Raw genomic sequence first — 12744 nt, 5'->3', positions numbered from 1 at the left:
TTTTGAAAAAACCAGGCATTTTGCCAATAACTAAACAAAGTAGAATGTAAATATAAAAGATTTATTTCTTACAGCTGAAGAAACAAGACACTTTTCTTTCTGTTTTTTTTTTTTTTTTCAAAACAGAATCTCACTCTGTTGCTCAGGCTAGAGTGTAATGGCATAAGCCTAGCTCGTAGCAACCTGAAATTCTGGGGTTCAAGCGATCTTCCTGCCTCAGCCTCCTGAGTAGCTGGGACTACAGGGACCCACAATATCCAGCTAATTTTTCTGTTTTTAGTAGAGACTGGTCTCAGGGTCTCATTCTTGCTCAAACTGGTCTCCAATGCCTGAACTTAAGGGATCCTCCTACCTCAGCCCCACAGAGTGCTAGGATTATAGGCATCAGATACCATGTCCAGCTCAGAGTGATTTTTCAAAGTATTTTTTTTCTGATTATAAAAGAAATAATAGATCATATATAAAAGTCCAAAGAAGAAAAGAGAAACTCCCCACAAACTCACCCATAAAGGTCACAGAGTAAGACTCTGTCTTAAAAGAAAAAAAAACTTCATCAATTCCATCTTTCAATATTTTTCATCAGATATTTGCTAAACTGAGTGGATACTTATGAGGCCAGATTTTTTGCTAGGTTCTATTGATAAAAAGATAATGAGGTAAGATCCTTAAGAACTTTACTCCAATGAGTATAATCATGCTTAACTTCTGCTCCAAGGATGGGGAAAAATGATCAAAGGGTGACTTATCCTGAGATTGCCTGTTTAGGCCCTACCATCCACCCTAATCCTACCAATTCCACTGTCTTCCAACTCATACAGTGGCAGCAGATCAGAATTCTTCCACAGCTTTCAATTTTCTGTAATTCTGGAACAGATTAGAAATACTCACCCTCAATTTTCAATGGGAGTAAATCATGATTGGCAGTCAAAGGAAGACCAAGAAAGGTGCTTACTATACAGTCAGTGTATCGTATATGCAAAGTCAAGATGCACGGACAAGAACCGGCCTTGCTTTTAAAAATCTACCCACAATCAATGCAACTGCCCACTGAATAACACGAGATGGAGAAGATAGTACCGTGGGTTTGCTTTTCTTTAGAATGTGTGACCTCCGAGGGAGGCTTCGTTTCCTGTGCGGCTTCTGGCTCTATCTCAAGCTGTGGCCTACTACTTCCATCCTCTGCTTTTTTCTTTTCAACCTCTTCCTGTTCTTTCTCTTCTTCTTCTTCCTCTTCCTCCTCCTCTTCTACTTCAGGCTCATCCTTCATTCTCAACAGAGCTGGAGGGAGTTCTGGACGCTTGGGGGGTAATTTCTATGAGGGAAACAAAACCATGACCAATTACTTCTACCTAATGATAAATCTCTTCAGGAAGGTTAAGCTGTCTGTGCAGACTGTCTAGCCTCTCTAGATTGATACACCCCAAAAGTCTTTTGGAAGCAGGATTTTCGCATGAAATTTTATCCATCTTTGGACCCTAAACAAGTACCTTTATAGTTTCTAGGGTGAAAGGATTATACCTGAAAACAGCCCGTAGGGAACTAAAACGTTTATTCCAGGTGAGTACCAGCTATCCTGTCCTCATGATATTAAAGTATCTTAATTTTTTACAACTTGTAAGGAATAAATCAAACACACATTCCTAATAAATGAATCATTTGTACTGCATTTCCATTTTAGACTGAACATAATTTCAAGGAAACAAGACATGTAAATCAGTAAAAGCAAGTCATTTCTTCTTTCTTTTTTTTTTTTTTTTTGTAGAGACAGAGTCTCACTGTACCGCCCTCGGTAGAGTGCGTGGCGTCACATGGCTCACACCTCTAACTCTTGGGCTTATGCGATTCTCTTACCTCAGCCTCCCAAGCAGCTGGGACTACAGGCACCCACCACAATGCCCGGCTATTTTTAGAGATGAGGTCTCGCTCTGGCTCAGGCTGGTCTTGAACTCATGAGCTCAGGCAGTCCACCCACCTCAGCCTCCCAGAGTGCTAGGATTACAGGTGTGAGCCACCGTGCTGGGCCTTTATATCATCTTTTTAATACAGGATTTAGTGCAGCAGCAATTCTCTAAGGAGGGCTTGTTAGTAAAAAAGCCTCCATCTTGTGGCTCAAAGGAGTAAGGCACCAGTCCCGTATATACACCGGAGGTGGTGGGTTCAAACCCAGCCCCAGCCAAAAACTGCAAAAAAAAAAAAAAAAGAAAAAAGAAAGTATGGGTGGCGCCTGTGGCTCAGTGAGTAGGGCTCACCGCCCCGTATACCAAGGGTGGTAAGTTCAAACCAGGCCCCAGCCAAACTGCAATAAAAAATAGCGGGCATTGTGGCGGGCACATGTAGTCCCAGCTACTCGGGAGGCTGAGGCAAGAGACTCACCTAAGCCCAAGAGCTGGAGGTTGCTGTGAGCTGTGACATCACAGCACTCTACTGAGGGTGAGAAAGTGACTGTCTAAAAAAAAGCCTCCATCTTAGGTAAATGATGTACTCATTTGGAATGCATAGCTGGGACTTCAAGCCTCTACCACCAGAGGTCAGTTTACCCTAACGCAAGGTAGTTGGGCTGAATTTATGTTTGAAGTCCTAAACTATAGTCCCTCAGAACATGAATATATTTAGATATAAAGTCTTTAAAAGTGATTCAATTAAAACGACTCTGTTAGAGTGGAGTCCTAATCTAATAATGCTAGTGTCCTTATAGGAAGAGGAAGAGACACCATGGGTCTAAGTGCACGGAGAGTCGACCCCGTGAAGTGGCAGCAAGGGAAGGGCCACCAGCAAGCCAAGGAGAGAGGCTTCAGAGATGCCAAACCTGCTGGCATCTTGATCTTAGATTTCCAACCTCCACAACTGTGAGTTTGAGGTTGCTGTGAGCTATGCTGAGCATGGCATTCTAGCCTGGGCGACAGAGTGAGACCTGTCTCAAAAAGAAAGAAAAAAGAAAAAATATACATCAGTGAAGTAATTATAGGACAGTGGAAAGAACGTAAAACTCAAGAGAGAGAAGACCTGATCTGCCAGCTTAGTTACATAATGCTAGTATGAACTGGAATTTAACCTCTCTGACTCTATTTCCTCACCTGTAAGAGATAAACATTTCCATACATCATAAGGTGCCGGAAGGATTAAATGAAGTGAGAAAAACAACATGGCAGAGACAGGTATTAGAGTTAACATGTTATTAACAATTAACACTATGTTATTAACAATACAGTCTGAATATTATTATCTATCCACCAGGAAAAAAGCATTTAATGCACGAAACCTGCTTTCAGGATCCTGTTCTATCACCCAGGTTGGAATGCATTGATTGCCATGATCATAACTCACTGCAGGCTCAAACACCTGGGATCAAATGATTGCTCCTAAGTAGCTGGGACCACAAGTGCATACCACCATGCCCGTTTAATTTTTTTTTACTGTTTGTAGAGACAGGGTCTTGCTATGTTGCCCAAGCTGGTCTTGAACTCCTGGCCTCAAGCAATCTTCCACCTTAGGCTTCCAAAGTGCTGGGATTTGGTCAGGCATAGTGGCTCACACCTGTAATCTTAGCACTCTGGGAGGCCGAGGCAGGTGGATTGCTAGAGCTTACAAGTTGGAGACCAGCCTGTCTTGACTAAAAATAGAAAAACTGAGGCAAGAGAATCTCTTGAGCCCAAGAGTTTGAGGCTGCTGTGAGCTGTGACACCACAGCACTCTACCTAGGGCGACAGCTTGAGACTCTGTCTCAAAAACAAAAACAAAAGTGCTGGGATTACAGACATGAGCCAGTGCACCCTGCTCAAGATTCATTCTTACATGCAACATTCATTAGAAATTAATAAACTGGGGCAGAACCTGTGGCTCAGTGAGTAGGGCGCCGGCCCCATATGCCGAGGGTGGCGGGTTCAAATACAGCCCCGGCCAAACTGCAACAATAAAAGAAATAGCCGGGCGTTGTGGCAGGCGCCTATAGTCCCAGCTCCTCAGGAGGCTGAGGCAAGAGAATCGCGTAAGCCCAAGAGTTAGAGGTTGCTGTGAGCCGTGTGATGCCACGGCACTCTACCTGAGGGCGGTACAGTGAGACTCTGTCTCTACAAAAAAAAAAAAAAAAGAAATTAATAAACTGGTATTCTAATTTACAGATCATTTACTTGCAAATTGACTAGCATGAATTAATTCACCAGTTCTTTCTTTTTCTTTCTTTTTTTTTTTTTGTAGAAACAGAGTCTCACTTTATCGCCCTCGGTAGAGTGCCATGGTGTCACACAGCTCACAGCAACCTCCAACTCCTGGGCTTAAGTGATTCTCTTGCCTCAGCATCTGGAGTAGCTGGGACGACAGGCGCCCTTCACGACGCCCGGCTATTTTTTTGCTGCAAACTGGCCGGGGCCGGGTTTGAACCCACCTGGTGCCCTACCCACTGAGCCACAGGTGCTGCCCGATTCACCAGTTCTTGATAACCCTAAACCAACCAGAAAAATCCAAGAACAAAATTCTGGGAAAGATGTGATTAGGATAAACCCTAGCCATTTCTCACATTATTATGGAATGAATCATGTGCACTCTCAAAGAAAAGGAGAGAAAAACTAGCTTAGGGATAACTGAAGAGCTGAAAGTTTAATATCGTGACTCACAACTCACCCCTACTGTTCCAGTTTTTAATTTGAATTTGCTTCCTCCTTTCATGGCACCAAAGAGAGGCAAAGTAAGCTTTTTAGCTTTATTTTCTGCATCTGTAGTCTGACTTTCAGTCCTAGGAAAAAAGAATGATTATACATCTCTATTCTAGTGAGTTTTGGAAAATCAAAAATTACCACAAAATGGATATCTAAGCATGCAACAATAGAAAGAGATATTTAGGCCAGCAGAGTTTGAATGAACAATAATGCTGAATGTCAAAGACATAGACTATTAAGGACAAGATGAGGCTTCTCTCTGAGTCTAGTAATTTGTAACATGCTATATGCCTTCAAATCTGTGCAAAGACTATAGTACAAAGATCACTGGCAAGGGGAACATATAAGTATGACCATGTCTTTACTGGGATGGCTCTAGGGTGAAAAGGCCTATTTCCTGCCAACTTATGAAGAATACCTTAGGGAGGATATACCCTGTGTAGTACTAACAAAGACACAGTGAGAGACTACAACTGGTGAGCTTGTCAACATTCTCATTGGCTAATGATAGTCATAAACGCAAAGCCCACTAGGACAAAGCTGAGAAAGAGAAAAAAGAAAAAGTAAAAATTAGAAAGGGAGCAGAGAAAACAAGAGTAAAACAAAAGGGATGGCAGCTGAGTTGATGAGACCCTCAGAGTAGAGAGATGGCAATGAGAAGATGGCATGAGGAGACAGAGGAAAACTTTGAATAGCCATACTAGACTAAAGAAGAAAAAACTACGCTTTATGTTGACCATGGGACAGCCTGTAAACTACATTGTACGAACAGTACTGCCACTTCTGACTCATAGTGACCCCTACCAAAAAGTGGTTACCCTGGTCCACCCTGAAGCCCCACTTGCCACTTCTGCCTTCTTTTACCTAAGCCTGATCCCCTCAGTGGCACTCTTTGGGCCCTGCCTTACTCTCTTTCTCCCTACTCGGGATAAATCCCATTCCCTTGCTAAGGGCACCAGAAGAATCTTGCCTACCTGGCCCTGAAAGACCTCTTGCCAAATCATTATCCTTTGCACTCTTCCCCACAGGCCTCAGGAAGGCTCTGGTATAGAAAGAGAAAACCAACAGCAACACAGGTGTTTCTCAGTTACATCAAATAGCTGGGCTGGCCTGGAGGATGTGCAAAGACTGGTCCAAAGGAGATGAAAAAGCAGAAGATGGGGGCGGCGCTTGTGGCCTCAAAGGAGTAGGGCACCTGCCCCATATGCCAGAGATGGTGGGTTCAAACCCAGCCCTGGCCAAAAACGGCAAAAAAAAAAAAAAAAAAGGTAGAAGATGGGACTCACTATTAAGAGTTGCTTTGAAAGTGAATGTGGGAGGCAGAAAGTGTGGAAGTTCAATCCTCAAGTAAGAAGTGGAAGGCGAAGATACACAGCCTCTAGGCCAATATCAAAGTAGGAAAGGGAGGGTAAACCAGACAAACACAAAGACTGACAGTAGGAGAGGAGGCTCCGAGCAGCGGTTCTCAACCTGTGGGTCGTGACCCACAGGAACTGTATTAAAGGGCCACGGCATTAGGAAGGTTGAGAACCACTGCGTCTGGAGGAAGCTGATACAAAGTTCTGGGCTTGATGTCTTCTAACCCAGAATATCCCACTACGGCTGATACATGAAATTAAAGGATTATAGAATTGGAATTAAAACTTAACTGATAATTTGTTTACCCCAGACATGCCTGCAGAATTTTTACCTTTTCTCCTCAAAAACTGTTACAAATGATGATGGTATGCCATGAGCATATGCCATGTATGCCAGCACTTTTAGTATTATTAAGTTTTGCAACATCCTTACCTCCAATTTACAGATGAGGAACATGGAGATCACATAAGTTATATAACTTGCCTCTCCCCCCCCCAAAAAAAATGCCTAAAATGTAACTGATAGAGCTGAAAATTAAACCCAGGAATTCTAACTCTACTACTAATCTATCTCCTTACTAGCAGTAAGCCAACTCAAATATCATGAGTCAAATTGACTTCTGTGAACTGATCTAGTAATCACTGCATTAAATAGCCAAACTACACATAAATCTTTAAACAAACCTGCTAGCAATTTGGGGATGAATTTTCTTTCTTTTTTTTTTTTTTAATATATATATATTTTTAAGTCTTCTTTTTTTTTCTTTTGTAGAGACAGAGTCTCACTTTATGGCCCTCAGTAGAGTGCCGTGGCCTCACACAGCTCACAGCAACCTCCAACTCCTGGGCTTAAGCGATTCTCTTGCCTCAGCCTCCAGAGTAGCTGGGACTACAGGCGCCCGCCACAATGCCCGTCTATTTTTTGGTTGCAGTTTGGCCGGGGCCGAGTTTGAACCCACCACCCTCAGTATATGGGGCCGGTGCCCTACCGACTGAGCCACAGGCGCCACCCGATGAATTTTCTTTTCTTTCTTTTTTTTTTTTTTGAGACAGAGTCTCCCTTTGTCACCCTCGGTAGAATGCCATGGCATCATAGCTCACAGCAACCTCTAACTCTTGAGCTCAAGTGATTATCTTGCCTCAGCCTCCCAAGGAGCTGGGACTACAGGCACCTGCTACAACACCCAGCTATTTTCAGAGGCGGGGTGTCACTCTAACTCAGGCTGGTCTTGAACTTGTGAGCTCAGGCAATCCATCCGCCTTGGCCTCCCAGAGTCTGGCCCTGGGGATGAATTTTCTATACAGATAAAGGGCTCCAGAAAAATTTTACTTCTACACCTATGTAACAATATCTAGATACTCTTCTATGTAATGCTCCCAGCATCAAGTTGTAGGTTTTATACACATGCGTGAGGGACTTTATAAATGCTTACTGACAATCTAAAGCATCACTATCCAGCAGAACTGGGGCGGCGCCTGTGGCTCAAAGGAGTAGGGTGCCGGCCCCATATACCAGAGGTGGCGGGTTCAAACTGGGCCTCAGCCAAAAACTATCCAGCAGAACTTCTGCAATGATGAAAATGTTCTATACAGTAGCCACATGTGGTTAGTGATCACTTGAAACGTAGCTAATGTGAGTAAATATCTGAATTTTTAATTTTATTTAATTTTCGAAATTTTAACAGCAGGAGTCTACTGAGTGCTACGCTGGACAGCACAGAACTAAAGAAAATAAGAAACTTTCCAAACTTCCTAAGTGGGTGAATTATCTAGACGGCATCACTTTTTTTTTTCTTTTTAAAGAAACAGAGTCTTGCCCTGTTGCCCAGGCTTGAGAGCAGTTGGTAACTGCTGGGCTAGTCACTGTAACTCCTGGGCTAGTCAGTATTAGATTTTGAGATGCTCACCTGATCATCAGAGTGAGCATCTCAAAAAGCTCATCAGAGTTGCTTTATTTCTATACTAACCTACTCTACATTTTCAAAATTTGTTAACAAAATTTTTGTTAAACATTTTAACATACTGTCGGGTTGAAAGATTAGATCTCTCTCTCATACACACACACTCAAAATATTAGCCCACTCTGGGAAGAATTAGTACCAAAATCTGGTTTATAAATTACTCAATAATCTTTTAGGTGCTTGCAAATGGATTTGGGTGCATCTGTTCCAGTAATTTCCCCAAAATTAAAGTTAACAAGAAAATTATCTTCGAAGAGATTACATTTTCTCTACTTTCACAGAAGAAATTATACTTTTAAAAAAAAGTGTTTAACTATGCTAAATAGTTGTCAACTATTCTCAGGTTCTCAGGAATGACAGATACATGCTTTAAAAGACAATCTATGCTCTTATCTTTGGATCTGTGGTTTTAAAACCACCCAAGATTTACCATTCCTGAGAAAATACAGTAAAAAATGACTAGGTATAGATTAAACTTGAAACCAAGTTGAGAAATCCTACTATTCAAGATTGTCATTCCTGATTTTGAAACGTGGCTGTGCCAAAATCTTGTCCAAGCTGATGTAGTAGTATGCTCTAATCTAGCTTCACTGTCTTAACCCCAGGTTTATTACTAGAAGAAAAGAAAGGAGAGAAAGACACCAATCTAAGCCCTACTTCACAACCTGTAGCCACTTGTTTCTGAAGAAAAGAAAAAAAGATCTACCTCAGAGCTTTTCCTTTCAGGGATCTCCCTCTTCTCGCTGTACTTTCATTGTGGGAACTGGGGCTTTCCTAGTAAGAAAGGCCCTAATACCCCTTCCTTCTATATGCCTAACGCATCAGATCTTAACCTTTACATACCCAGACTCCAAGAGGTGTCCCAGAGAAATTTACTTTAACTAACATATATATATATATTTTTTTTTTTTTTGGAGATGGAGCCTCAAGCTGTTGCCCTGGGTAGAGTGCTGTGGCATCACAGCTCACAGCAACCTCCAACTCCTGTGGCATCACAGCTCACAGCAACCTCCAACTCCTGGGCTCAAGCGATTCTCCTGCCTCTACCTCCCAAGTAGCTGGGACTACAGGCACCCACCACAACGCCCGGCTATTTTTTGGTTGCAGCCATCATTGTTGTTTGGCGGGCCCAGGCTGGATTCAAACCCACCAGCTTAGGTGTATGTGGCTGGCGCCTTAGCCACTTGAGCCACAGGTGCCGAGGCTAACAAATATTTTTATTGGAACAAAATTATTAATATAATTTTTATTTTTCTACTTATTTGGCATTCAAAACTAGAACTGTAATCACATTATAGTAAATTTAGAACTAAAGCAGTATGTACAGGTTTTTCAAATTAAGTATATTTGAATAGAAAATATATTCATATGTTCAAAACTCATGAAATATAAAGAGTATATACTATGAAAAGTTTTCCTCCCATTTCTGTCCCCCAGCCACTCAGTTCCCCTCCCCATTGGCAATCAATGTTATCAGTTTTTAGAAATCTTTCCAGAGATCCAGTAGCAGACACTGTTGGTACCCCTCCCAACAAGCCAACCTGCTACTACAGATGTCGTCTGTTAAGGCTCACACCTGCTCCCTTCTCAGGAGAACTGCTGTGTGTCTCCAATCCCTAATCCCCCACCTATGCCATGGACAGCCTATGGCCACAGAAGGATTAAGCAAAATATAAAACATTTGTGATGCCATTCAGGCTCTCCTAAAACTGCATCTTTGACCAGGTTCTTCCTTGGCACCATCCTGCTACTCTCAATCCCATGAAGATTTCTCCTGACAGCACTCTCAATAAATCACTTGCAGACAAATCCCGGGTTCAGAGTCTATTTTTAGGGAACCTGACCTAAATGGACCTTATGTCTATACAAGTAATGGCCTACTTACCTGTGAATTCTTCCCTTACCACCACTTTTTTTTTTTAATTGTTGGGGATACATTGAGGGTACAAGATACCAGGCCTTACCACCATTTTAAAACAGATAATGCCTATTAGACACTTTGTTCTGTACCTTTTGTTACTTATCTTGAGAGTGTTTCCATATCTTACATAGTTTCCTCAGTTTTTTTTACAGCTAGTGGTGTTCTATTGTCTATCTGTATTATAATTTATTTAACCCATCCCTCTTTTTTTAACATTTATAGGATTTCTAATCTTTTACCATTATAATGTTGCAATATGTATTCATCACTTTCTATGTATGTGAGGCACAAATTTCTAGAAATGGAACAAATCAAACAAACAGGATAGATACCACCAATTTGTCCTACATAGGGAACCCACCAATTTGCTCCTAAGAAAGTGCCCCTTGGGAAAGAAGAAACTTTCACCTAAGCTCAGATTTCAGTTTCAGAAAGGTACAATTTTTATACAGTCATTGTTTATTTCATGAAAACTGAAGTTATTCTGAGAACTGAGTAGCACTGGCATTGAAAAAATATATAATCATCATAAAAAAAAAGAAAATGCCTTCTTGTCAGAGCTTCATCAGCACAGTATATTTTCTTTTTTTTTTTTCTCCGTGTTTTTTTTTTTTGGTGTGTGTGGTTTTTGGCCGGGGCTGGGTTTGAACCTGCCACCTCCAGCATATGGGACCGGCACCCTACTCCTTGAGCCACAGGAGCCGCCCCAGCACAGTGTATTTTCATCAAATCCACAGATAAATAATAATGTTACACTGAAGTATTTGTATTTTTCTTATAAGTGAGGTTGAGCATCTACTTTTATATAGTTAAGAGATATTCGCATTTCTTCTTCTGCAGCCTGTCAGTTGATATCCTTTGGTTGTCTACTTATCATTCACGAGAGTAAAATCCTTCAGAGCCGTCTAATGAATCAGGAATCAATATAGTTTTCTCTAAAATTCCTCTAGCACTCTATAATTCACAAATGAAACAGGTTTTTGGTTGCTCTAGGAAACGACTGCCTTCTGTGCTTTAAAGGGTTAATTGTATAATGTTTCCATTATATAATAATTTTGTAAGAAAATAAAGGAATAATTAAAAATGTTAACTATGCTAGAATGCTTACTTAAAATTCCATATTTAACTAAGACTTACTTACTTTTTCAGTTCCGGAATCTCTGCTGGCTTTACAATTTTTATTAACCCTTTAAGTCTTTGTTGTTCTTTCCTTAGTTCAAAAGTTCTCAGGTGAAGTTTCTTCCGGGACACACCATCTAATGCACTCCCTGATTTCATTTCTGACATGAATGCATCTAAAGAATCCTGAGATTGTGACTCTGATAGAGCTGTCCAAGATAGGAATAACAAAGTTTAGAAAATACGGCCTCAAATATTTTAAAATTCAGCTAAAGGTTCCATAGAAAAGTCATTAACAAAAGCTGTACAGATGACACCACTAATATTAGGAGTAAGGACAAAGGTTATAACTCTGAGACACTAGCAAGTCATTTTGTCTCATGGGCTTTTTCCCCTCAACTATTAAAGAGGCTAAACCAAATTATTTATGATGTTCTTTCTAACTCTAAAATGCTATGTTGCTCCTTAGAAAAGCTTAATATTCTGTACAATATATTAATATCTTACTAACCAATGTAAAGCCAGTACCTAGCATAGTGCACTATATATGGTATATAAATAAATATTTGATGAACGACTTACATTTGCTTGAGGCTTTCAGCTTCTCAGAAATTTCAGAGAGTTCCCTCTCAGCATCGTTTAACTTTGCAACCTGTAAAAAACCCAAATCAATAGGGTCAACTTTTCTTCTTTTGAACTACGTTCCTTATCATCTTCCTCTTTTTTTTACATATTACTACAAGTTTTAAGACGATAATTCAGAAATCCATTTAAATCTGCTCTTTACAGTTAACATTTTTCATTTGTTTATCTAATTCTAATTCAATTAAGTTCTGAATTAACTCAGAATGAATAACTTAGACTTAATTTTACTCAGAAGAAAGAGCTCAAGGCATCTGTTTTCATTAATGAATAAAAAGAATCAATGATAAGTAATGTTTTAAGCTCTGAAGACTACTATAAATGAATTATCAATGGGATAAATCCCTAAAAAAGAAATTTCTGTATCAACGCATTTTTAATGTTGATAGAGTGGTAGGACTTACCACAAAAAGGTTGTATTATACATTCCTCCTGATTTTGTTTTAGAGTCCATTTCCTCATTCCCTTGTCATACTCTGCAATATTTATCTTCTCATGTTTTTTTCTAGTCAAATAGGTAGTCTATTACCTACCTATTGGGTAATAGATAAGTAATTAATCTACATACTAACTGTGCCACCTTATATTTTATGAAGGATATACTGTTTCAGACTACATACTACACTCCTCAAAATTCCTTCCATTCTTGACTGCCAGAAGCTTAAAATCAATTTCACCTTAGATTGTCCTAACTTGGAAGTTTTTCTTTTCCTTTTTTTTTTTTTTTTTTTACTGTAGAGACAGTTTCACTTTATGGCCCTAGGTAGAGTGCCGTGGCATCACACAGCTCACAGCAACCTCCAATTCTTGAGCTTGAGTGATTCTCCTGCCTCAGCCTCCCAAGTAGCTGGGACTACAGGTGCCCGCCACAACACCCGGCTATTTTTTTTTTGTTTTTTTGTTTTTGCAGTTCTGCCGGGGCAGGGTTTGAACCTGCCACCCTCGGTATATGGGGCCAGCACCCTACCAACTGAGCCACAGATGCCACCCAGGAAGATTTTCTTTTCTTTTGTGAGGGATAATATATCCAAAGAATGTTAATTAATGGATCAATGTCATCATGGAGGAAAGTCTCTAGCAGGAAGCCAATT

The 12744-nt window shown here is 40.6% G+C and overlaps 1 protein-coding gene across 3 annotated transcripts in view; it reads right to left on the bottom strand.

Moving 5' to 3' along the window:
* SLC4A1AP (solute carrier family 4 member 1 adaptor protein) overlaps positions 1-12744 on the bottom strand; it is a 31478-nt gene that overhangs the window by 7038 nt on the left and 11696 nt on the right. For 2 of the 3 annotated variants that reach the window (XR_008379563.1, XR_008379562.1), the window contains exons 7-10: positions 11594-11663; positions 11034-11220; positions 4618-4729; positions 504-1312 (exon numbers count right to left, since the gene is read on the bottom strand). Coding sequence is in view for 1 of the 3 variants with exons in the window: in XM_053588438.1 (XP_053444413.1) it covers positions 1078-1312; positions 4618-4729; positions 11034-11220; positions 11594-11663 (604 nt within the window). In the remaining 2 variants the exon portion in view is untranslated. The remainder of the gene's footprint in view (positions 1-503; positions 1313-4617; positions 4730-11033; positions 11221-11593; positions 11664-12744) is intronic. The other variant, XM_053588438.1, reaches the window with a different exon arrangement.

This window comes from Nycticebus coucang, chromosome 4 (assembly GCF_027406575.1).
Source record: "Nycticebus coucang isolate mNycCou1 chromosome 4, mNycCou1.pri, whole genome shotgun sequence".
Classification (NCBI taxonomy): domain Eukaryota; kingdom Metazoa; phylum Chordata; class Mammalia; order Primates; family Lorisidae; genus Nycticebus; species Nycticebus coucang.
The sequence above is the reverse complement of the archived record's forward strand: the minus strand, read 5'-3'. Positions and strand labels throughout refer to the sequence as shown.